Source organism: Lichenostomus cassidix, chromosome 4 (assembly GCF_008360975.1).
Source record: "Lichenostomus cassidix isolate B80296 chromosome 4, HeHo_3.0, whole genome shotgun sequence".
Lineage (NCBI taxonomy): Eukaryota > Metazoa > Chordata > Aves > Passeriformes > Meliphagidae > Lichenostomus > Lichenostomus cassidix.
The window spans coordinates 22,201,950-22,229,198 of NC_139484.1; the positions used below are offsets into that span (position 1 = coordinate 22,201,950).

At 35.7% G+C, this 27,249-nt stretch overlaps 1 protein-coding gene across 3 annotated transcripts in view; it reads right to left on the reverse strand.

Annotated features, from left to right (window-relative positions):
* LRBA (LPS responsive beige-like anchor protein) overlaps nt 1-27,249 on the reverse strand; it is a 365,208-nt gene that overhangs the window by 250,983 nt on the left and 86,976 nt on the right. For 2 of the 3 annotated variants that reach the window (XM_085058224.1, XM_085058222.1), the window contains exons 30-33: nt 24,706-24,839; nt 16,459-16,537; nt 16,058-16,191; nt 13,707-13,768 (exon numbers count right to left, since the gene is read on the reverse strand). In XM_085058224.1, coding sequence (XP_084914350.1) covers nt 13,707-13,768; nt 16,058-16,191; nt 16,459-16,537; nt 24,706-24,839 — 409 coding nt within the window. The remainder of the gene's footprint in view (nt 1-13,706; nt 13,769-16,057; nt 16,192-16,458; nt 16,538-24,705; nt 24,840-27,249) is intronic. The other variant, XM_085058223.1, reaches the window with a different exon arrangement.

Genomic DNA, 27,249 nt, shown 5'->3' on the forward strand with positions numbered 1-27,249 from the left:
ATCAGAAATGGGCTGAGACAAAAAACTAATTTCAATAAATATTTTCACAGCCCATTCTCTACAGAACATCGCCAGTATTGCTGAATCCTGAAACAAAGTTAGAACTTGAAAAAATATCTACTACTATGCTAAAAATTCAGAACCTCTTGTCACGGAAAAAAACCTTATTAAAAAGGCTTGGATTTACTGAAATTGAAACAAAGGCTTCTCTGTGAAAGCTTTAACATGGCATCTATGTAACAAGCCAAGCTATCTCACTAATCAATACAGAGGTTTTGATTTCAATAAGGGTGATAAAAGTTACTCTAACCCTGGCCAGCTACAAGCTCTCAACAGATGATCATCATTAGGGCTCTATCGGGGTCCCACATACTCAGGCTGTACAAATGTGTCCTATTAGTACATGGTCTGTCTGTTTGGCAACTCCAGGCTTAAGACAAATGGCAGCTGCTGCCCTTCAAGGTCTGAAGTCAAGTCCTCAGGGAATCTAAAAGCCCAACTGGAAAAATCAAGGACTGTTCATTAGAGACTGCTCCAGGGGAAACTTGCAAGGCTGCCATTAGAACTATATAAAAGAGCTAATTATTTTTATAAGACTTTTAAAACTATCAAACACACCCAGTTATAATAAAAAGTATTTACTGCCGGCATTCCATTAAAAAAGACATTGCTTTTTGTCAAAAAAATCTGTTGGTGACAGTACACAACTGAAGTCTTTGTATTGAAAATTTTAATGAGTCTTCTAGGAGAAAGTTGTGTAAAAATTAACTAGATGAGATAGCTTCTCAAGTGAAGGTATAACACCACACCCACTGATGTGGGGAAATATCCCAAAAACACTCATATCAAACTAATGAACTACACATAAAGGTGGGCTGAGATTGAACATTTGTCATTATCTATCCCTGAAAATGACCAGAAATTCAACAAACAAACACATTCAGTGTTGCCCAGCTGACTGAAAAGAACAAACAACATTCATGTTTCAAGTCTGTTCTTCTGAGGAACAACTGAATGTGCTGCAGTACTTGTATATTGATAAATCAGTCAGAAAGGCACAGGACCCACTTGGCATCAAACACTAAGACTGAGCAGAAAAAGAATTGAAAACTAAAACTGTTTCAATATTTTTCCCCTGTTTTATCAAACACAGAAACAAAGATTACAATAATGATAGCTACTTTCATAAAACATACTCTGGGGAAAAGTTGGAACATTACTTTTTTTTTTATTCATAACCACAAAATTCTTTACTATTTTAACTATGAAACCAAATCAAAGTTTCTTATACTGAAATATTTTCCCAGCTGCACAGCATGACAACACTGTATTGAATTCTATTGTTGTAACAGATCACCGCTACAGAGTATTTATTACAAATCTTTTACAAGTGCTATATGAAATTCATTAGTGTTCCTTAATCAATTCTTGGACCAACATGCACATTAGCTTCCGACAGCCTAATTCAAAAAAGCAATTACAACCCTAGTCCTCATGTAAAAGGACAACAGAAAGAAGCTATGTTAAACCAGTTTAAAAGAATGAAAATGTAAAGAAAACAGATTAGGAATGATTTATATCAATGCCTAGTGCTGAAGTTAATTACAACTAACCCAATAAAATAGTGCCTTTATTATTGTACAGCAAGTAATAACCTTAGACGCAGAAAACAGAACTCTTTGCTGACTTTTGCATGCTCAATTCCACAGCACACTACATTAGGAATTAAAGAAGTAGTAAATAAGCCATACAGAAACAGCAGGTTTTTAACTAAAAGCAGAAGACTCCCCTGCTGTTTAACCATGTGGGTTATTCCATGTAAACAGAGCTTCCTATAAACTAGTATTATGTTGTTAGTGGTAAATGCCTAAAACTATAATGAGAGTTTAATTTCAATACTTGAAAGTTAGAGTTCAAGTCACAGCAAGCTTTTATAGATTCTGAAAATAAATTATACACACATAGAGCTGGAGTTACATACTTAAGTACTAGATTCTTCAGTAAAAATACCATAGAAAAAACTGTCAGCTTATCCAACAATGCCTTTTATGCTATGAGATCACTCTCACAGTGACAATTGTAGCCTTCTATACAAAGGGCACAAATCTATCCTAAAAAATGTATTATTATGAAAGATACACTACATAAAATGTTACAGCATATACAGTCTTTAACAATTCCACACAGCGAAAAAATCTTGAGATAGGTTCCAGCTGCCATAATTTATGGTGACACCAAATATTCTTAATACAACAATAAAAAAAAAACTTTAACCTAAATCCAAAATTCATGTAAAATCATGAAAATATCCCTGTCTGCATAAGTACAATTATATCCATAATAACTACCACAGCATAAAAGCTGTATATCTCTCATCAAAATCCATAAACTTCATTTTTGTATCTAGTTTCAAAGTATGAAAAACTGGGGAAAAAACTGAATGAGTGGATCACTACTTTCAGGTCCCCAGTTTCTGATGGAGGAAGCAATTTTCTCAGGCAGCTTCTCCCTTTCTCTCTCCCACTAGCAGGCTGTTGCCATGACACCTCATGAAACAAAATTAGGGGTCAGGTTTGAGTTCATCTACCAGCAAACCTTCTCCACAGCAGTTTCCTCTCCAGGTTCTTTAACCATCGGCTATTTTCAATGCCAAGATGAAAGCTTCAGAAAGAATAGGAACAGGAATCTTAAAAATTAATTGAGAAATCAAAGTACAAAGCAGTTCTGTAAATACGCAGCAATGGGAAGCACAAAACTCTTAAGTCAAAGGAGATGAGTCAGATAAACAGGCATGAGGAAAAGGGACAACATAAGATGAACAAAGGGAAGAGATCCAAACAATTAAGTTGCAATGCCAGCATGATTTTCATGAACAAAGGCAAACAAATTGAGGAATAGCAGGAGCATAACGTAACTGACCCTTGATTTCAGGGCTTTTTTTCTAACTGTGATTGTAATTTGAGATTTTGTAAAACCACTGAACAGGAAGAAAAATGCCTTCCAAGGAACAAGAAAATCTCAGCATACTCAGTGCTGCACAGTTGCACCAGTAGTGCTGGACTGGTCCCACTGATAGCAACATTCATGATCACCACCAAATAGCAGCAACCTTGCTGCTTAATGTTTTTAGCTTTAAATAAATAAATTTAACTAATAAAGAAATGCTACACATGGTGAACACTGATTTTGGAACCATAAGCCCCTTTATACAGCAGGGAAGTAAGAACTAAATGATCTTTAAGGACCCTTCCAACCCAAACCTTCTACGATGCCATGACTGTATTACCTTTTTCCCCAAATGAAGTTTGGTTTTTATTTAAACTCTCATAATGAATGCATGCATCCATGAACAAGATTACTGCTATCATCGTACCTTTGAGGGAAGGAAACTCAAGTATATAAGCCAATCCCACCTCTTCACTCATAACACAGGATGTCCAAACTTGTCCCTATCTTTCCTCGGGCAATCCTATCCTAATGCAGATAATTTCTTAAAAGATTTAGAGAAAATGAAGCTAAATCAATTTTTTTTAAAAAAGGCAGAAAAACTAATATCTCTCCCATTACACTCCACTTGCATACTACATTCCTTTCCTCAACCTGCATCTATTGCCTTTATTTACACTAAAATATATTATACATATAACCTGTTGCAACAAAGAGCTCTATAATCATCTGTCACTACAATAAACATGATAAATCATAATTTTCTGCTCCTTTCACCGCAAATCCTCACCTGCACTCCCCAAGAAAATTTTCCAAAGCAAAAACATAACCATTTTGGTTTTATGTAGAAATAGAAATAAATGTCTTTGGAACTATCCAAAGAGCACTGGCATATCCAGCTGTTTGTTCTAAATCAAAATTGACTCTGAACTACGATCTAATACCTAACAGACATGCACCTCAATATCATGATGCAGCATAATCTGAATTATGAGCTTTTATCAAGTTTTTGCAAAGTATTTACAGAAAAAATAGTGCATTGCGAACAATCTTTGATGAGACAAATGCTTTCCCAGTTGCAGAAATAGGTAAAAAGCAGAGATGCGTATAAATAAGACTGCTAGCTAGGCAATAGACTGAACAACACCACTACAGAAAGTTTCTCCAGGTAGAACTTTCAGTTAATAGCACAGCTCCCCAAACCCTGAGTTCCCCAAGCAACAGACACATTATTTGGTTTATTAGCATGAACCAAAAAAAGTTCCCATATTCGTAATTAGTATTAAATCAGCAACAAGCATTGCTGCTCACTGAACTTTCCATAATCTCATACCCCTCCCCTGCACTAACCCTCTTTCCATAGTCTCAAATTAAACAGACTAGCTGTAAAACAGCAGGGTGTCAAATTAAAGCACACTTTATTTTCAGAGGTCTCCACACTTCGCGGCTGACTTCCTGTCAGGAAGAGTTCCATTTCAGTGCAGAGCCCCATCAGCAGGGAGCTCACAGAATTAAGTGCCAGTTGATATTACTTTGTTTTGCATTTACCACCCATGAGAATATTGTTCAAAGATCTAGTTATAAAGTCAGCGTGGTATCATCCTTCTGACTAGACTGCCAAGCCACAGGGTGTGCTCTCGCTGCACAAAACTCACCTTAAATGGTGGTGTTTTTTTAAGTCCTAGTGTGCTGGTGAAGCAACAGGATGCCTTTTTTCTTCAGAAAAGTCTTGCTTCTGTAGCTAAATTATGTTCCCTTGGTTTTGAACATCTGCAGCACTGTACATTAATGGAAATGAAGCTGTCCTGTTCCCCTATCCCACTCCCAAGATTCACATTTACATCAGACAATCCACTCTCCTCCCTAGACATAAAAATGTATACATTAATCAAACAAATTCTCAGCAACGCAGCTTTAAAGGCTAATATTTTTAGCTGCAGAGGGTGTGTTTTCCATTAAACTCACACCAACACCATGTCCTGAATTTCTGACCAAATGCAAATAATTTTAAACTCATGACAGAATTTTTCTTCATATGAGCTTGTAATATATGAAAAGTCTGCAGAACAACCACTGAAGATTCTATGCTAAAAAAAGAAAATCAGGAAAAATCCCCACTTTCACCACAGAATTCTATTTTAGTAAGAACAACTCAGGAAAGTTCATCTCTCTCCACTCCACTGTGGCAAATTATTTCTAAGAATGGTTTTGTAATTTTTAACCCCATCTTTTATACATTTCTCTACCCAAAGCCTGCAAGTCACGTTGAATCCTCCAACTGGATTGTCCAAAGAAACAATGCTTCACATCACTCCAAACAAAAATGTCACAGCTTTACTACACCCATCAGCTCATACCTCTCTATACACTTTCTTAATCAAATATAGAACCCATCCTGACTTCTTTTAAACAAATCTATTTTTTTTAATTTTTGTTCAAAACCACAAAGCTCACAATTCCTTCCCAGAAAACAGATGTGTAGCATAAACCAAAAGTCATTCGTGTTTGCTCATCTTAAAATCCCACATTGTACATTTCATCTCCAAACTGGAGAATGATTAAGCCCTTAAAAAATCCTCCTATCTAATTATTATGAAAAGATATAAGCAGATAAAGCAAACACATTTTAACTACTGAGAACACTACCTGCCAAGATACAACTACCAAGCACTTACTGCATCACTAAGTCGAGAAAAGGTCCCATATTGTTCACACAGTATTGGCAAATAATTCTCAGTACATTCCAACCTATTTCCACACTTAATGCAAAAAAGCAATTATAAACTTCTTTGATTTCTGCCACTACGCAAACTGTCAATATATATCCATTCACTTCATGGCATATTGTTTCTTGCATGAGTCTATCACAATTAATGTTTTTTAAAACTTAGCCAGTGGTGGACACAGACATTTTAAATGGCCCATCTATAAGCCATACTAACAGAAAAGAACTCTATTCCTGAAGACAGCAAACACATTTAAGAGGAAAGAGAGAGCTCACACAGATCTTAAGCACAGTGAAGAGTGGACCTTAGTGATTATTAAGAAGCATAGGAGCTTGAAAGAAAATCCAACTTCAACATGTTAGGGTGCTCTCCAAGCAATCCCACGGAACTCAACAGGCAATTATAGGCAATTAAACTTTCAAACAATTTAGAAAGCAACAGAAATCAAAGTAGGGATGAAGTTCCAACAGACAAATTTTACATTATCTTGGGGTTTCACACAATATATTACAATAATCTAGTTCTGGAGAGAAAAAATCTACATACTGTTTAAGTCAAAGGAAAAAAAATATATATGCAGCTAATTTAAATGTAATTTCAACATACTCCAGTTCAAAGGAAAGGTTTTCCCAGCTGTTTCCATTTATTTCAATCTTATCAGATTTGCACTTCAGTCAGTTATCTACCAATCTGATCTTCAGTTTCAAACACTTTGAATGTATAACATAGTTCAATGAAGCAAGCAGCAAAATATCCACAGCACATGTAATCCATTTGTAATTATTCCAAGTACTCTGTTCTGTGACATATTCCAAAATGAAAGTTGTCAATATACCTTTCCAGCACCCAAACTGAAATCCTCAGGTTTCAGAGATGGAAGAAAAACTCCTAATCAGGAAGGAAGGAAATTATACTAAGCACAAAACCCCAGATATATCAGTGTAAGGGAGAACCCAGGTGATCTAGACAGATTTGCTAAGGTAACTCTCTGTTTTGTTAGAAGGAAACCTACTGACAAGACATTATCTAAAATCCAAGCACCAAAGGACAACATTTAAGGAGCCTGGATTCCACAGCCAGTGCCCTCCCACACCTTCCAGGACTTTCACTCACATTCTCCAGAGTTAATCCTACTGACCACTAGCCAAACAGCCCACTGTGCTTATATCAAGTGTCTTGCAATTCAAGAGAATGCAGAAGTCCTAAAGTTTATCCCCGAGACCTTACAGAAGAGAACTGATGTCCTCATGTATCACAACAAAAGAAGGAAACAGCAATCAAGGACAACACAGATTAATCACAACATTGCTTTTACAGACAGAGAGAGCTTAATTTCTTTCAAAACTGGACTCTTCCACATGACTGGTGAATGCCCTTAAGCTCTGGACTATTAGCTACTTTGCAAGGATACATTGAAACTTTTCAGACAGATTATTCTACCTGGTGATAATACCTTTCACATGAAATATTAATTGAACTTAAATCTCTTCTGTCCCAGTAGAGTACTTTGATAGCATGGCCACTGGCTACTGTGGGATCTACCTTTGCCTCTCCCTGGCTCTGACCACAGTCTCCCTCCTGCAAAACTATGCCATTGTAGATTAAAATATGCATTGCAGGGGAAAAAGAATGAAAATAATTTTTGAGAAGAAAACAGTTCATAATTTAAAATATCTTCACTGAAAGTATCAGAAGTAGCACTGTACATAAAGATGAAAAGATATTTCCCAACCTCTCTCCATCCAGCAGCATCCTAAAGAAAATCAGGATAAGCATCTTCCATTTTGTGTTCCAATTACAAGAGCCATGTAGTATTTGTTACTAAACTGTACTAGGAATGTCCCTACTGCTCCTCACATAACAATTAATAAGGTGCTGGGTAATTCCATGTTTTCAAATATTAAGATTTACACAGTTTTAATAATGTGCCTGGATCCACTTGGTATGAAGCGACCGAAACAGCTTAAGAGTCTAAATAATCCACAGCAGAGCGATATTATCTTGAATATTCGCCCTTCCACAGCCACTTCATCTGTACAAAAAGCTAGGCTAGGAAATATTCTTCCAATCTTCAAATTCTTCAAAAGAGCACAAGGAAAGGAAAAAAAAAAAAAAAAGTGTACTATAAAGTTTCTGGCACAACATTTCCAGGAAAGTCAGCAATATAAGGCACAGGAAAAACACTTACAGGTGCGATTCATGCAAAATCTTCCCCTGAGCTTCTCAATTTAGACTTCGGTAGGTTCTCTTTCGATTTATGTGTGTTAAGATCTAAATCATTTTCATTTGCCTGATAAAGTTATGTTTCTAACCATTTTATCATGAAAGCAATCTATCACTGAAGCGGATTTTTTTTTAAACTCAAGTACAGCTACATTAATCTTTGATACAGACAAAGATCCTATTGGCAGAAGTTCACACTGTATAAAAGGAAAACCTTTCCACTCCTGATATCTTCTAAATGGCTTTTAAAAGGAAATTAGAGCATGTATTACAGTTGATGGAAAATAATCTTACACTTCACAAAATCTCTACAAAGTCCACCCTTTATGCCAAATCATATACATTTGTTTAAATCACATATCTACAGGATTATCAAATCCTTTTTAAACTTATTTTCAGCTGTTATAACAAAATTATTAGATGGAAGAACAATATTGTGATTGAAATGTCATCATATAATACTTGGTGCATATAGAAAGTATTCAAACAGCATTTATTCTTTTCATATGTAAACCAGGATATTGCTAAAGAGTTTTGATGAATCTGTTGAGTTCAGCTGCCATGGTATCGTAGTGACATTGGTCTTTAGATAACCTATACTCAATTCAATTAAAACTTCATAGCAATCGCTATAGTTATCCATCACATCAAATTGCACTTTAAAGTGAATTAGGAACCAGTGCAGATCACAGAGCATCAGCATAATGTGTTCTCTCAACCAACACTGAAAACTTGCCATCTTCTACGTCAACTAAAATCTCCAAGCAATTCAAAGGCATGCCACATTTTAGAACACACTGCAGAAACCCATTCCTGAGGTAATGAACTTGGATAATTGATACAAAGCTCTTTTTCTGAGCATAGGATACTCACAAAACCTGAAGATCCTAGTGTATTCCACAAACATTTAAGCAATGGGGTAGAAGAGAAAGGAGGGTGTGAAAAAATCCTAATCGTAACTACCATCCTATTGCTCTCCCTTAGGGAAAATAATGGTATCATATTGTTTGTATGGGTGCAGGAAATATGTTCATACTGCTCAATTAAGATTTCTTACCAAAGTAAGAGAGATGAGATGACCAAGATGCTGCCCATGCAAGAGATGTATACTGACATCTATATGAGCAACCGAATCTGCCAGCAAAGGGATTTAGCAGCATATGAGATATCATGCTAAAGAAATATCTTTGGCAAAAATTTCACCACTTAATCAATGACAACTAAGTTAGACAAGAAAAAAGAAAAAAGAGAGCTGAAGTCCTGAAGTTTTCCTTTAGAGACAGTAAGACTAATTTTCACAGTGTAATTTTTTTCTGTTTTAATACTACTAATCGGCCTCTGCTGCATTTTCAAAATGCACACATAAACCTCCAAAACCTGTCAGAGCTGCACATGATATGTTCAACCATAATTAGATTGCATTGGGCCATATGAGGAGATGCTATCTCTGCACACAAAAATATTTGGAGTATTAGGGTTTATTCTTCCATTTCCCCAAGAAAGATATGCTTTATCATGATCCAATATACATCTAATAGCTATGGATATGTAATTATATTGCAATATATCATTAGTATTTCCAGAAGATAAAATATCTAGAGACTAAATGTATTGAAATGTTGGTCTTGGATTTACATGCGCCATCAGCTATCAAGAATGTGCCTTTAGTCCTTTTGAAAAAACACTGGATAGAGGAAGGAGGAACCAAGGATCAGAATACCTTGAACAAGTACATGAGGTGCATGTGTAGGCAGTGGTGGTGGAGGGGTTAGAAAAGTTGCTGCAGTATTCACTGATTTTTAGTTGTAACCTTTTACATAGGTTGAATGGCATTCCATCAATTATAGAAAATTATCCAAGAGCTGAACAGTGTTTGAGTCAGTTAGCGGAGGTTTATTTTGTAGTCTAGAACATTTCAATTTAGTAGAAAAATGCTCTTAAGTCAAAGATGACTCTGAGAAGAGCCACCTAATTATTTCTCTAACACATACTCCACTGATGATTCAGTTGATTTACTACAGAAAGCAGCATCTTTCAAGTGCCAGAAATTGTGAATACAAAGGCATCAAGGAAAATTATGGAACCCATGTCACCTATTGCTTACCTTTTCACCTAGGAGCTATAATAATCAGACAAATGCTCCATGCACTTGAGCAAGAGATAAATATTTGTAATCTGTTCATGAGAGAGTAGGGAACACCACAGTTTTTCTTACTCAGTCATGTATTTCAAGAAAATATCTGGCAAGTGAAAAGAAGCAGAGTAGCATTTATACTTTATGGATATACACTCAATTCATCCATGCCCCTCTGAGTTTTAGGCACAGAGAGGGAACCCTTTTAGATGAAAATGCTTTCTTCAGGGGTGACACTAGTTTCCCCACACAGAAGTCTTGTCTCACAACTGCATGTGAGCACCTCAAATATCCTGATGCCACTCATTTAGGCAGGAGAACAGAAAGAGAACTTCTCTCTTTTGGCTGGTTTAATTACCCCGACAGGATGCCAGGCCAGACGAGATGGTGCTTCGAGGTTCTCTGTACTGTATGCATTTCTGATAAATGGGAAAAGAATAGATGACCTGGCAGAAGGCTCAGACAATAACATGTGATTTACAGGACATGAATGCAGCTACTATAAGATTTATCTGACAGCCCTCTCCGATAGTGGACTGTTGAGTATCCGATGGAATGATTTCTAGTCTGGAAAGTCTGCTACTGAGTAGCCATACACATTATTTATTTATTAGATGTTTTGGGTTGAAACCATTTTTAAATGATGCACTTCACAATGCTCAGCCATAAATTTAGTTTTAAACCCTAGAAGGGAGGTAGTGTTATTGGAATGTGTGTCAGACTGAATTAGGATGAGCAACACAACGCTTTTATAAAGTGGCCTTGAATGCAACGTCGATTCCTTCAAAAATGATATTAATGTCAAATAAGCAGGAACACTTTGCAGTAATATTAAATGAAGAATTCTTTATGTTTTGATAGATTTATAGAAATGTAAGTACACACACAGAGGCATGTCTCAAAATGTAGTGTGTCTATCAAAAAACACAACTGTTTTTGTCTTAGAAAAAACCTTTTGTCTGTATCTCAAACCACCTGTTTCTCTTTTCACCTTGTGTTAAAAAGAAAGCAATATATCAACATGCAAACACAAAAGCACAAAATAAGGGTCTTTCTCCATATACACAAATATATGAATTTTAAACGAGAAAAGAAATTACCCAGGTGTCACAAACATTTTCAGAGAATGGTACCTCTTGAATTTTTTTTTTTAATTACTTCACCTAGTAAAAAGCTTTGTTTTCACAATTTTATGAAAAAATTGTAGATATTATTCTATTTTACACTTCTGAGGAAGAAAAAACATAATTCAGCCACAGATCTAAATGAACATCAAAAAAATGTCAGGTGCTTCAAAAAAACAATCCAAGTACTTACATCATATCTACAATGTTTAAAATGAATTTTAAGAAGAGGTTATCATAAAAAACACCAAAGATTAATCAGAGCAATCTTTCAATTTCATAAAACGATGGCTTACAAATTTGCGAAGTTTTAAATCAAATTTGCAGATACTTACTTTGTAACTATGCCACATTATTTATGTGATTAAAAACTGTTTTTTGACCTGATCTTTTGATCTTTGGCACTGCATCCTCTCCATCTCCTCTTAAAAATTAATTAAAATTTTAGCAAAAGGATATCACTTCATTTCCCACCCTATCTTACGGGGGGAAAAAAGAGAATAAAAAGAAGAAAAAAAAAAAAAGAAAAAATCAATCAAGCTCAACCCCATCTCCTCCCAGTATCTGTAAAATGTCGGCTTGAAATTCAATTTCATATCTCTCAAGCTTTCATGTAGCAAAAGACAGTTCACTTCTTAACAAAATAAATCACTTCTGTGATTGCCATGCTGACCTCTTTGAATTAGGAAAATTCAAAGTGAAAAATGTAATTATCACCCCAGAACAATCTGTATACATCTGGAGCTAATTTTAGATTCATTTCTCACATCATTTTTCATATTCTGCCAAAAATTACAGCTGCTATGTAACTTTAAAAAGGCTTTGAGGTCTTTGTGACTTTATTGGTTTATTTCTACTATTCCACACAGAACAACCTCAGTCTGTGCAACTTGCACTGCTAAGCAATCACGATAGCTTCAATTTGATTAGATTAGCATTAAGTGGCATTGTGACACATATGACAAATAGATGCATTAGAGCACGTCATTTATTCCTTATCCTTTCCACTTCCCAAAACCAAACAAGTGACGTACAGTACAGAGCACAACATGATTTTAAGAAAGATTAGATTACCCACCAAAAAAAAGGGAAAGGTCAAGCACTAATTATTGATACAAGCAGCAGAGATACCAAAAACTAATTTTTAAAAATGGTAATACCAAGCTGCCAGACACACATTTAATACTCAGATTAGTTTTTACTTTAACACATTCCTGAATGAATGGTAAAATTTGTTATATGGATTTCTTGGTAGCAAAGATTCTTTTCTAATTTAAATCAGCTGCAAGTTCATATTCTAGAAGTTGTGAACAATGTTCACTTCCAGTATTGCCATATGTAAAATAACAACCTCTAAATTCCAAAAGTTCCGTAAGGAATATTAAATTCCTTTCAGGGTAAAATGATACTGTATTTCCTGAGAAAGATGGGAAACTAGATGAGCAAAGTTCTGGTTACATTCATTAATAATAACCTCACTAGAAAACATAACTACTCTTCACTAGTTCATTGTAAAATCTATTAGGTGTAATCTCCAGAAGTAATTGTTGTTATTGCACTTTATTGACAATGTAGACTATCGATTTTTCACACCTTCTATGATTCTTTCATTTGTATTCATGAAATGTCTATCAGCACACTCTAAATAAATTTGGCAATATAGGCACTAAAACGAATAAATCGATGTGAAGAAACATTAATTTTGCATTATCCTTATTCGTCAGGCAAGCAAACCATAGGGGTTGTAAATGAAGGTCAAAGGTTTTGAAATGGGTCAGAACCCTTGACCTCTAGACCAATACCATTCCCATTAAAAAAGGCTATTTTAAAGTTTTAAGTAGGGGAATTTACTACCAGAAAGGTATAATTTTAAGGCACCAAAAGAAAGGCTCAATAAAAACAGTCTTCCATTTAATTAAAAAAAAAAAAGCAAGAAACACCAAAAAAATCCAATTAATACAGCACATATAATTTTAAGAAAGTTCCTTAGGATCTGTCTCTTTTTGAAACACAGGAACAGGCAATTCTCAGGTTTTTAAGTATCTAAAATTGCTTTGCCTTTAGGAATATAGAATTTCCCAAACTGATGACAGCCAGAGTTGCTTTCTTAAATTTTTCTCAAAAGCTTAGTACTTGTCAATCAATCAGGAATGACAGGGTTTCAAAAGTATTTATCACTTATTTCATAACCTCTACACAAAAGAAAAAATTCTATTTATCCCAGAGGATTCAGCATGTCAAGATGCAGAAATCAATCTGTTTCTTTAATTTTAATATTTTATTGATCCTGTTTTATCTTGCAAAAATGACAGCATTGAATTACGTAAGCACACCATCTTCAAGGTTATGTAAATGCTCAACAGCAAGGTAACAAAATCCCACTTGAATGGACACCATTACTATGAGTTGTTTTTAATCAAAAGGCCTTGTAAATTATTTTTTTGCCTATTACGCATGAACTTAAATTAAAAGTAAAATTTAAAGTAAAATTTTAACTATAATTTCCACTGTGTTCAAACACAGCAATTTCAGACATTGTTGCTTAAACCTCACCTGAGAGCAAAGGAGCATCACCAGCTCCACAACTGAACTGCTGGACTTCATGCACACAAGACCTACAAAAGGGGAAAAAAGAGATACATAAATGCATGCTTAAATGGCACCAGCTATTAACACAAATTGCTTTGAAGTGCAAGAGATTAGACGCATTCTGACAAACAAAAGAAAATTGAAATTTTCATAGTACTTCCAGTTCCGTTTTGTACTTTATCAGCACAAAATAAAAGTACATATGTGAGAGGAAATCATAAACTCCATGCATTCCATCTTAAAGAAGCAGCTAACAGCAATTCTCACCGCCTCTTATTCACAGTTTCATAAACGTTTGTATGTCAAAATGATCAGAAGTGTGGTTAACATATGTTATATTAATCCACTGTATCTACACTTTGCTCTTTCTCCAAGGATTGGGTCATTATATATGCAGAGAAGGGAAATGGCTTTATGACCTCTGCTTTCTCCATTGCGCCTTCTCCTTTCAGCCCCCAGCTATCAATCAAGTTTCCATTTTGTTTCATGGCAGCAGACATCCCAAACACTCTTATTAGTACTTTGACCCTTAACCCCACACTAAACCTAAGCAGAAGTGCAAGCAGTAACCTATTATATATTTTCAGTTGTTTATAAACTAATTTGACTATTATTATTTGTATTCACATTTTATTTTGGGCTTGGTCTGCAACTTGGGTTAGGCCCAAAAATTGGTTTCATGTGTTTGTTTTTGTCCAGACAGTTCATACACTCCCAATGATTATTCTGATCTTTTTACAGTCATCCAATTCATGAAGTACTCATCTACCCATGTATATTACTACACCACAGCCAAAATACTTTGAACCAGATTATTTTTTATCTTCAGAGAAGAAAAAATGTAACTAAAATGGGATATTTACTTGCCTAGAAAATAAAGCTTTAAGAAAAAATGCTTTTCCGTTTTTTCTTATTAAATGAATGAAATAAATTTGTTTACAAGGCAGCAGCTTCCATTAAAAAGTTTATCAGCTAAAATGATGCCCACATGCATAAACCAAGGTAGAATCCTGTCTCTTTATCTCACTAAAGCAATTCATACACTTCTTCCTTCCATTTCTTTCTACCTCAAATGGTAAGCAAGCTAAACTCCTAAACTAAATAACTTTAATTTGTGGATTTTAACGGAGTCTCAATTTTGGTATCAGCAGTTTTCAGTAAAACACTTAGTAGTGTTTGATACTCTAGTTGTGCTTCTGTCAATGTTCATATTCAGCACTATAAACAGGATGACTGTCCTAATCCAAGAAACAAGCAGTTTCAAAAATGCTTTTAAAAGAACTTTAATTCCCTAGAAAGCAACTAGATCTGTTAGTGCAAATACAGCTCATGTGTGAGCGATTAGCTCAAGTTGAGCAATCAGGAGATTCTATCATGAATGCTTATCACTGGAAGCTGCAATAAGCTCTTCTTGTCACTTCTTCGACTGGACAAAACCCTAAAATTTCACTCTAAAAATCAGTGGACAAAGCAATTTATATGATATAGCCAAATTCTGAGAAAACTGAAAAATTTGTGTTCCCCTGCTAAATTCACAGTGCTCCAATACGCACTCTCAATTTTTAAATTGAGAACATTAATGTCTGCATGCAAGAACTGAGCCTCATTTTTTAGCAGAGAGAAACCCACCAGTAGACAGAAAGCTTCATCATCTCAATCTCTACCATTTCATGCCAATCTTCCAGCAGGAAGAGCAATGATCACTGAGGTGCACTTGAATCTTCATCTTCCCAGATATACCAGAGAATTCTTCTCTGTACTGACAATGTATTCCTCTTACCTGTATGGCTCCCTTCCCATTAGAAACCCAAAAGCCAGAAGCAGACTCTTGTGCAAGAGATAGATCAGAACATGCTCCACTGACATAGTCCCCAAGAAACCTTTTGTTACAACATCCCAGAAGAACTGTCAGGTCTTTGTACCCAACTTTCTACACTATATACTCTACTTTCTATCAAAGTGTTGACCCTGACACCAAAATTTCTTTTAAAGCTCACAAAGCATGTTTTGTACATTAACTTCTATGGGGCAAATGGCCAGGAGAGCTGGAAAACTGAGGAAGAGACAACTGCAGCTGGTCCCATGAGACACAGGAAACAATGAGATGGACACAAAGAGGTGGCAGAGATGGCAAAGATGAGGAGGCAGTGACAATGACCTCAGAGAGCTCAAGACAGAAGGAACAGGAGGCAGTGAAATCCAGTGGACAGCACTGCTTGGGAAGGCAAGAACAAAGCTTCTAAATAAAAGAAATTTTGAGTCTCCAAGGCAAAACAATGCACACAACACCCCCCCTTTTTTAAATGGAAACTTACTTGTACCTTCTATCAGCAACTCCTGCCCATGGCTGCCCAAAAGAGTCCGAGAAAGAAAGGGAGCAAAATCCACAAAAATCTCTCTCAGAAGTGGGGCAGCTTTTTCCAAAGCATGCTCAAGCCTATCTGTAATACTAGTAGAGAGATATATATGATTAGCAATAAAAGAAGGAAGTTACTGAAATTTTGTAAAAAGAAATACAGGTTTTGACAATGTTTAAGTGATGTACATGTATAAGAAGGAATTAATAATCCACCACTCAATATTTTCCAAAACCTTTGTTATTTATTGAAAAAAATCAGCAAAGGAACATTCCTTAGTTATGTGGTATCAGAATATCAATTGTAATATCAATAACAAGAGCTACAGCACAGCTGTTCAGATCAACTGGAGAAGTTACCTCATATTGGAGGCAGAATCCTCAGGCACTGAAGAAACTGTAGGAACAGATGGCAATTTTGAATTAGATGATCCCCTTCCTACAAGAGAAAGTAATATTAAACAAATTATATAAGAAAACATCCCAAAGATTAGAAAAGCGGACAAGAAACTAAAGCCTTGAGCTCGAGTCTGAGAAAACATGGTTTTCAAGTGTTGTGTGAGGACTAGGTGAAAGCCTTTCACCTCTTTGTACCACAAACATTTTTTTCAGTAAGAGTCCTATGTTTACTTGCATCCATACTTACCAGGTATGTTAGGGCAAGCTTTTTAAATGTTGCTTTAACACAAACAGAAAGTAATTCAGGGAAGCATTACAGTTTGTTTTGTGAAGGAAGTCAGACTAGGCTGCAGTGATCCCTTCTGGTTTTATAAGCCATGATCCTCTCTGAATAAATTTAGTAACAATTACAACCCTAACCATGAATACAAACAAGACCTTACACCTTTAATATTCCTGTTATGTGCTAATATATATATATATAATAGCCAAATGGTCATGTTTTAAAGCCATCTATTTTAGTTAGTGGAAGTGTTCATCTAATTTCAAGTAACTTGAACAGAAACACTTAATGTTTTTGTCTAAAATTAAAATATATACTTGCATCAAAATCATGCAGAAAACAATGAGTGGGTATTTTCAACAGCCTGGCTTAAATATTTGCAACACTAGGACTCTGACAGAGACAGCTATGATAAAATTTTCCATTGCACTGCCAGTGTCATTAGCATGATGGCAGTGGTATAACCTCATTTATGAGTTATTAACTTTGCCACATCAATTATTCAAAGGTTGATAGGGAAGACTGGGTCATTTATGTATCCTACACTTATGGAAAAAAAAAAAACAGTTGTGTTATGTCAAATTGACACTACATGGCTCTCATCAGCACAGGAGGAATCTGTAAATATTAAATTCTGCTGTTCAGTATACAAAGAGAAATACAACCTCCATACTGCAGTATGGATTGGTATTAGCAATGATGAACAGGGGGCAAGCAAGACAGCCAGAGACTTCACAGATATTTTCTGCCAGGACAGGAATGGTGACTCACAAATCTTACACTGCATTCCAAGCTATAGAGAGGAATGAATCTTAGCAGACAGGTTTCTGTGCATTTCCCAGGAGCATGAGTGCTTCTAGTCCATCTGCAATCCTATCTCTTTCCACCCCAAGACCCTGTCCTATTCTCTTTCCTCTCACCTCGCCAGTTTCAGATTCTTAAGCTGCTGGAAAGGAGGGGAGGGAAAAAAAAAAAAAAGGAAAAAAGCATGAAAGAGGAGAGTTTAATCATTTCAGTTCTCACATCTACCTCAGCAAAGATGTGACCCTTCTTAGAACTGTAACTATAGAAAAATTCCTGATGGTCCCACCTACAATGGAGTTAGTTAATTCAGTTAAATGCAGCCTCTCTACAAATCAACTGCTGAGATCTTGAAACTATCTACCAAAATGTGTCAACTGCAAATTTTCATAGATTTTTCAACTTGACTGAAGTGAAACAGATTTGACGAGATGGCAAAGACAGATAGTGAATTTATTGAAATCCTGTCAAATTTCAAACTTCTGCTCCAAAACTCTGGCACACAGAGCTTCCTCCAAGAAACATCAAGGGTTTGTGGTGGGTGAGGGTTTTTTTGGTTTTCTATCCACAGAAGGTAGTTTTCTCTAAACTTGTTTCAAAGGCAGCACAGAAACTAAGAACATAAACTATAATATCAAAGCCATGAAAACTTTTGCTGTCATTTCTTTTGCTTTCTTCAGAGACAGGATATCTTCATGATTGTGATTCATTCATGCTTTTCATAAATTCAACCTGAAGCCCTTATGCTGACTGCCTTATGGGGTTGATAGAATCAGAGGGAAAGTGAGTGGGCTATACAGAATGAGGGGTAAGAAAGTGGTGAACAAAGTGTTAGCAAAAAGCAAAGCAAAATGTGAACCTTCTGGGCACTGTATCCTAAATAATTTATCTAACAAAGGCTCATCAAATATATATTCCTGAAAGTTTCAATGGTGATGGCAAGATTTTGTAAATGTTTTCAATATTCCATGTTTTTTAACAACTAGTTTTCCACAGTCAAACCATCAAAAAGTATTTTGGATATTCCCAAAGGAAAAGCTGTCAAATGATGCGCAGAAAATTAGAACAGAGCCTCCTGCACAGAAAAACCAAACAAAGCCACATGATTCTCTGGTTGTTTGTCAGATACTTAAAAGCTACCAACTTTTCTTTCTTTTTTTTCTCTTGTTTTGATCAAGAGTTTAAAACAACTAAGCCATTTGTCATGAAAAACGTTATATTTAAACCATTTGACTAGAGTACCCAGCTTTCTTCCCAAAGCCCAACACCCCTATTCTCATTTAACAAGTCCCTCTGACTTAAAAGTACTCTGAAGCCCACATGCCCAGAAGTGGATTTACAACACACACTGTCATAAGGGGAAATCAGCACATTGATCTGGGTAGTCCAACGCAGTACCACACTGAAATAGCCTTCAAAAGCCTTCAAAATAAGAAAGTCCCCTCAACACACAGATTGCACAAGCAGAATGTCTTGATAGAGAAATGCTCACGTGCTTTCTACCACATCTAAAATCTGTGACCAGATTTCTGTGATCCACTGCTTATTGGGTATGGTTATAAAGTCAATAGTATACACAACTAAAATCCCACACTGTTAAAAAAAGGATCACTTCACTAGGATAAAATGAGACTTAACAATGCAGCACAGCAGCATGAGTTTTAAAATTAAGTGAAATGAAAATAATTCTGCACAATATTTAGGCCATCAGCAAAATAACTGAAGGAAAAATCAGGGGAAAAAAATCAAGGGAAACATCTGCAAGGACAGTAAGAGGGCATAATAACCATCATGAGGCTAATAAACATACACTCAGTCTAGGGTAACTTGGCTTTTTTGTTGTTGGGTTTTTTTTTTTGGGATGGGTTGGTGTTTTTTTGGTTTTCCGTTTTTTCAACAAAACTGGTAAAAATAGTTTGGGTGGGAGGTAAAGGAAATCCCTGACAACACAGGACATGCTTATTTTTTCTTCTAGAAATAAAGACAAGCTGCACAAAACATATTAGGTATAAACGTAAAACTCTATGAAATTCTAAGTAAATATCAACTTTTAAATACAGACATTAAAAGAAGAATCATTGACAATTTGAATTTAACAAAGCATAAGACAGGCACCTATATAAACTGATATTCTTTTTGAAGATTACATAAGGATATTTATAGTCTGAATTTCTTCATGCTTATCAACACCTAAATCCACATTCCAAACTGAGATCTATTTCACTAAAAGGGGTGAATCTCAGATTTATCGCAGCTGAGAATTTCAGGTTTTTTTCAATGGGATTATGCATAGTGATTTTTGCGTGCAGATTTTGGTTTGTTAAAGTATATTTTTTACTTTCTTTAACTCAGAGTTGGCTTTTTATTCTCCTTTTTTTCTGCTTTTAGTGAAAAAGATGGAAATACTTCAGTAGCATATTTTCATCCACAACACACATGTGGGTAAGTGCAGTAGCTACTTCAAACATGTGGAACTAAACTGACTTATCTCTTCCTTATCCTCTCACTGATAAACTGGCTCCTTCAAACTGACAGTTTTACAGACATTTGCAAGAACATAAAAGAAAATGCAAATAGATCATCTGTCTAGCACCCTTACAGTGAAACCTTATTGTTTATTCAAGGTCTCCAAGGGTCTAAACAAATAGTGTCTCGAGCAATAAAATATTGTTAAAAAACTCCTTGTGCAAGATCCTTATGCTTTTGCATGTACACTTACAAAGTGCACTTGGCAATGCATGAGCAGTATGATGATATACTTTGTGAGGATGGAGATGAGGTAAAATAAAAACACAAAAAAAACAAAAAAAAAACCCACCAAGCCAGAATTGAATTAAATAATCATACCTCTTAATTTTGTACAACAAACCTACCCTACATAAATATACCAGTGTCCTTTGTAGAAGAGATATCTAGTAAAATAATGAGCTCATTCAAAAATACACTTCCGGGGCTGGAAGTGCACAATGCAAGACTACAATGCAAGGTTTTACAAGCTAATATGAGGGATCTGTTACATAAACACATCTGTAGGCTAAACCAAAACACATTTCATGAAACAATGGTGAAAACTTCTCTTAAGAGAAGTGGCTTTAAAACAAGTTTTTATACTGACACAGTATCGAGCCATTTCCATTGCGTATCATCAGCATTTCAAATTTTTACAAGTGACATTCTGCTTTGGTAACTAGCCTTCAACTACTGTCACTGTTAAGTTGAAATTCTCTTTGAAATAATTACCATAATCCAGTGAATTGCTTGAACAACCTCTGCACTGATGGTAACTCACTTCATGATCATTTTTCTTACTTTAGCTTGTCTCCTGCTAATTTATTTTATTGCACGACTTCAAGTTCATTTTCACCTATGTATAAAAATCAATGAATACCATTCATCTTTGCAAAACAAGCCAACTGTCACAGAAAATTTACATTTTACTATGTATTGGACTAGAATTCAGGAGTCACAATTCCATTTTTAATCTCCTGTTACCGTTTATCCTCATGTTTCTTCCAAGCATTCACCTCCTTTTTCACCTCAGCCTTTCACACGGCTTTGTTTACAAATTTGCACTTTGGGAATGGCTTGCCCAGAGAAAGAAAAATCCCGTAGGCAACTCTGTGTGGCTCAGAAGCAAAACAAGTGAAACTCAAAGAATGTGAAGTAGGAAGGGGAAGAGGCAGGCAACAGAAACTGAGTGGAACTTGTCTGTGTTTTCTACATTCAAAACATCAGTAAGGGCAAGAGACAATTTACTCCTGCTTCCCACAGACTTTTCACACTCCCTCTTCATAAAAATTGTATTTGAACAACCGTTTGGAAACTGAATAGTGAAAGCCTTAAGACTGCATTCTTTGGAGTGAAGCACTAATAAAACACATGTGAAATCCTTCAAGTACACAAACAGAGAAACTCAGAGCATCAGAGAAAACAGTGGGAGTGCGAACTGCAAAATATTTTGGAAATTCTCACCCCTTCAGAACATTGCGACTGCAATGGAAATATTTAAAAGGAAAACTAACTGACAAACAAAAATACAGGCATCCCGCTGGCATGTTCACAATAGCTCAGGCAGCTCTGCCAAGTCCTGCCTGTCCAAATATTAGTCTTGTCTTAGCAGTAGCCCTTCCTGAACACAGCATGTGTAAAATCTCTGCGTCACATCTCACATTCAGCCTGTGAGACAACCCAAGGAAGAAACAACTCCAGTGAATTCCTCCTTCTTAGACTACTACTAGTCACTAAGCTCTTTTGTTCAATATCACCCTCTGTAGTAGGCATTGAATGATTAGCTCAAGATGGGCCACCAAGTTTATCTCCTCTGTTCATTTCCAAGATTCCAGCAAACCAACAAACCCAGTATCAGCCATCAGCAACATCCCAATGGGAAAGTTCAGACCACAAGGGGCACATCTGTGTTCAGGAAAGCCTTTTTGTGTTGGGAAATACTCTGCAGATTGAATGAGTAAAGGTGAAGAAACTTCTGCAAAAAGGCCAGAGTGTCTGAGGCCAAAACATGTTTTCGCTCTCTTTCAAAATATCAGAGGGACAGAGTGAGCTTGGATGGTTCTCTTTCCAACCTGTCAGCACGTTATATTTGGTAGGCCAGGATATGCCACAATCCATGTGATATGAGCCTGGGAGCATCTTAGGCATCAATTATCTGAGATGCTCACAACCCCTGAGCTACAGGCAAGATGCAACCTTTAGGAAAAATTATTGGGAAGGAGCCTGATGAATTCTGAGCACACACAAACAGCAGTGGAGCATCTGGAACCACAGAGACTGACTGATATTTCAACACCAATCCCACCTTGACCAAGCAATTCTGACATCACATCTGCAGGTGGAGGATCCAAAACATATTCCCAAATTGAGCATATGTGCACTTTGCAATTAGAACACTATCACCTGTGTTTTAATCATATTTCAATGACTGCATATCACTTTCATCTCTGTTTAGGAGTAAATCTACTCAAGTCTCCACCATAAAGCATTCTATGATCATATATTACCTATGTTATATATGTATGTATGTTTATTTTACAAGTTTTTAAAACATATCAAACAAATGTATATAAAACTCACTTTAAAAACAGATGAGATGTGTTTTTAAATGTAGTAGTATGTTTAACAGACAGCCTTCATATGAAACATGAAATAGCCCTGAATTTATATTCACTACATAAGCCCCTAATCTCGGTACTTTTTTAAAAAAGACTAATTTCTTTCTTAATTACAAAAGTAAACAGACTTATAATGAATGTTAGCTGGAAAAATGAAAGCAATGTATTGATTCTCTGCTGCATGAAAATACAAATTAGTGAAAGAATGTGATTTGAACTCAGAGGAAAATGATATGAATTATATTTTCATTTTATAAGAAGGTTGCTTATTACTACTTCCATCCTCTAATAAAAAAACAAATTAAGGTCTTACAGAGAATTTGATTTCAAACTTAAATGTGTGCAATTTACATGGGCAATATTAGATGTAAACCACTCCAACTCTGCAAAATTTTTGTTTCCATGCCATTGTTTTACAGGGGAAAAAAAGAAACAGTCTCATGTTTTAATCTGTTTAAGGCATGATTTCATTTATCCCTTTACTTTTTCTTTTAATTAATTATATTGCCAGTCTAAACATGTCTATTTTTAATCCCGATTAGTTTCTTTTTATGCATATCAGTTCAGATTACATGTCCAATTTTTGCCAAAACTTCCAGACATGATGGAAGTCACACAGTTACAAACGACATTAGTATTGTTTATTGTCTGGATTTCTCATACATTCTACAGGCACAGGAGCACTTTTTTTTTTCTTCTATACGTTCTTAAAAGATTGACTAAATCTGAAAATCAACGTTTATCTGTTTTTATTAAAAGCAAGTGAATGCTTATTTCAGAAATTGTAATAATTAAGCCCACATCTAAGCTGGGTAAACCAGCCAGAAGTTAACAAATTAGCAACTACTTTAAACTATTTCAATGTAGGTGAGGTTTATCATTTTTAAAACCCATTAGCTGCTCAGAGCCAATCTTCCCCAAAGAATTGCGACATTTCAAAATACAGTGAATTCCCCTATTTCAAACATTACTCCTACACTAGCATAGTGCTACCTCCTGCAATTTTGGTGGCAAAATGGATTCTCCCTTGCACAAAGAGTAAGGCCATACCATATTTCAATTCAAGCTCTTCTTTTCCCTTAGAGTGCCTGGAACAAAACCTTTTTGATTTTCCCAAGTAATGGAAATTGAATGAGCAGTTGAAGATGGGAACAAATAACTTCCAGACACAGGAGTATGAGAGGACATGGTAACAGACCACATTTTTTCTCCCAGTCTCTGCAGTTTGGATTTAAGTTCACCAGGAACCAAAAAAAAAAAAAAACCAGGAAGTAAGAAACTCAAACATTGAAAAAAAAACCCCAATAATCAGGCATAGCTTGAGATTTCCTTGATTAAGATGCAAATCACATCTACGTCTTGAATCAAACATCATGGGCACAAAGATCCTACACAGCCTTGTGACTCCAACATGGCTAAGTAGAAAAGCATGCCTTTGACACTGCATTTAAGGTTAAACATAATTTATCTCACACAGAACAACCGGAGAGACCAAGGGTTCAAAGGAACACTTGCTTATAAACAACCTACTCAATTTTGTCCCCACTGAAAAAAACTGTCCAAAGCAATTAGTTTAGCATCAACACTGAATGTGACCTCAGGCTAAAGCTATTGGAAACACTTGTACATAATTTCCAGTTCTACTTAGCAATAACACATATACCCTTGGTCAAACATACCATAATTTATAAATAAACTTATACTTTACATTATTAAGCTGTAATAAAAAATGGTCTTTAGAATACACCATATTTATACTAAATACAGGTCAATGTAGTATGATTGCTTTACCAAAACAGTAAGAAATCTTGAAATCAAGACAAACATTGCTCAAACATGTGCATTTGTTACAAATTTGGGTTATTTTTTGCTTAAATACAACACTCCTTTGGTAATTTTTTTAAAATTTGTACTTAGAGTGAATGGTGATGGAAGTAGAAGCAACAGAGGAAGGGCTGGTATTTAAGCGGTTTCATTTTAAAAAATTCATTTACTTACCAGGAGAGTCTCCTGACAAATCTGGGGCTTGGGCTGAATCTAAAGAAGAAACCACACTGACAGCATTTGTAGGAATACCAACAGCAGCTGCAGAAGAGGAAAGGTTCGATTTCTTCGTTGGTACAACAACACTCCTAGGTGAAGACAAAAAGTTAGTAAATCATACTGCATGTGAAGGCTCACACTACCATGATCCTTGTTTATACATCCATTGCTTACACTTCTATGCCCTGCAAAAATTCCATTCCTTCCCTACTTTCTTTTTCCATCATCTTTTGTAGGCCACCTTAACCTAAAGGACACTTCACCCTTTTTGATGGTCCACTCTAATACCTCATCCACATCCACAAAACCCCTAATAAAAGCACATAGTTAGAAGATCACCAGAACAAGTGTCCACCAACACTTTTAACCTTAGTGTGCCCAAGATTTAAACTTCAGACAACTATTTACAAAAGATGTTGCAGAATTCAAAAGGAAAACATTACGGTGAATTCTCTACACTGAAGGTTGCCTTGGCAGTTTTCTACTACTGGTATTCTAATACAGAACAGAAGACTGATTGAAGAAGGATGTACCACAGCTAAAAAACATCCTAATACATCTGCATAAACATACAAATGTTCACACATCTTAAAAATACAGCTAAGCCATGAATTTAAGTATATCTTGCCAATCAAGTTTTATTTATATAACAAATCAAAACATTCCGTGGAGTTAAGAGAGAACCTCCATCTTTTATACAAGTTAAATGTCAGGCCTTATAGTCAGCATTAAAGACTACATCAGAGGAAAAGATGCAAAGTGACAAGTTAGGCATGGAAATTTATCTGACACGTTACGAAGACATGTATTTATGCTATACCAATTTCAATTAAATTGTAGTAGTTCATTCCAAATATCTAAAAGGCCTTGTTAAGCATACGTTAAAGGCATTTTTAATTGCAAGTTAGCTCCATAAACATGCAAAACCCCAGCTAATGAGGTAAAGAGTACAGCTGATATATAATGTACTCCCACTGCAGCGCTTACTTTTAATTACCTGGTGTTAACCATAAGCCGAAAATCTTCAACATTCCATTTATTTAATCACATCTTTTGTTGACAGTAATATAACTACACACTGAAAGTATTCCCTTAATAGCTTTAAAATATTCATTTTCTAAATAAAGTAACTCAGAAACTTGACTTAAATTCAGGTGTGAGTACAACCAAAGAACTTCTGTCAAATTTTTCTACAACAGTTCTTGCTGGAATGGGGAATGGAGGACTGTATTTGACTCCCTTCCACAGTCACAGGATGTCAAAGGATGTCACAGAAGCTAGACCACATTACTGATTAAATCAGCCCTCCTTAATGGCCAGAGTAGGCAGGCACCATACTTGGAGGCAGTACATGTCATATCATTATAAGGGTGACTGCTAATGTTAACTAGTCACTAAAAAAATAGAAGCAACAACACCTGAGCCCCAAGTCAAGATATTGTGCCTAAATCATGAATTTTGTTCATGTCTGTTTCCCTGAAACATGAACAAGGGTCTAAAAGAAATTAATATATTTTGTGTTTTCTAAATTATTGTCACATTACCAATTAATTTTGTATCACCCAGGTACAAGAAGGGGATCTCTCACTGAAGATTCTGTGACATTCACTGACTGGAAATTGTTACTACTATTCTGTAACACACATTCAAACACCTGGAAGGGGCTGGGCAATAAATACAAGTTTACAGAGTACAAATGCACCGACATACAGAAAACTTTTGTGACATTTCTCTAACCTTCCCAATTCAGCACAAAAGCCCAGGTTTATTCCTTTAGAGATTTTAAGTGCTTTTTATGGCTATCCAATTTGGGAAATACTGATCAGTAATATTAAACCCAGAAATGTACACCTTCTCATTATAAATATATGTCTATTCAGGTGGACTCCATAAGACCTCAGTGCATGACCTGGAAAAATTTCTTTGCACACCCACTAAGTGACAGAAACAATCCTCCATTTGCTGCTAACACAGACACAACCATACTGGATACAATGTATTGGATACGGGAGAATGTTTAATGACAGATTTCAGCACCTGTGTGCACATGTAAATGGAAGTTGTGCCACACATATGTTGTGTCTGCTCAAAACAATTTGTGTAATTAATTTTAAATTGGAAAACATCAAGTTACCTTGAGGGTAAAACCAAATCTTTTAGCTTTCTGCTTCCAGGGTTAATAGTCTATTAGAATTCTCTCAGAATATCAAATCAGAATGGCTGTGTCCTCTGAATGCCTGGGAATGCTCTGATTTTATTCTCTGGCTCAACTAAGAGCCCCAGGAGCTACGAAACAGGTGGTATTTTAACTCATAAAGAACAAACCAGAACCACACCTTAAAAAATAAAATACTTACACTGCAGAATTTTGAATGATGCTAAATATTAGAAAATACTTTTTTCAGATTAAAATCAAGAAACAAACATGCTGGAAGGATCAGGACTGAGTTTTAGAAGAGGAGTAAGTTTTAGCACTACTTAAATGCAGCTCCTCACAGG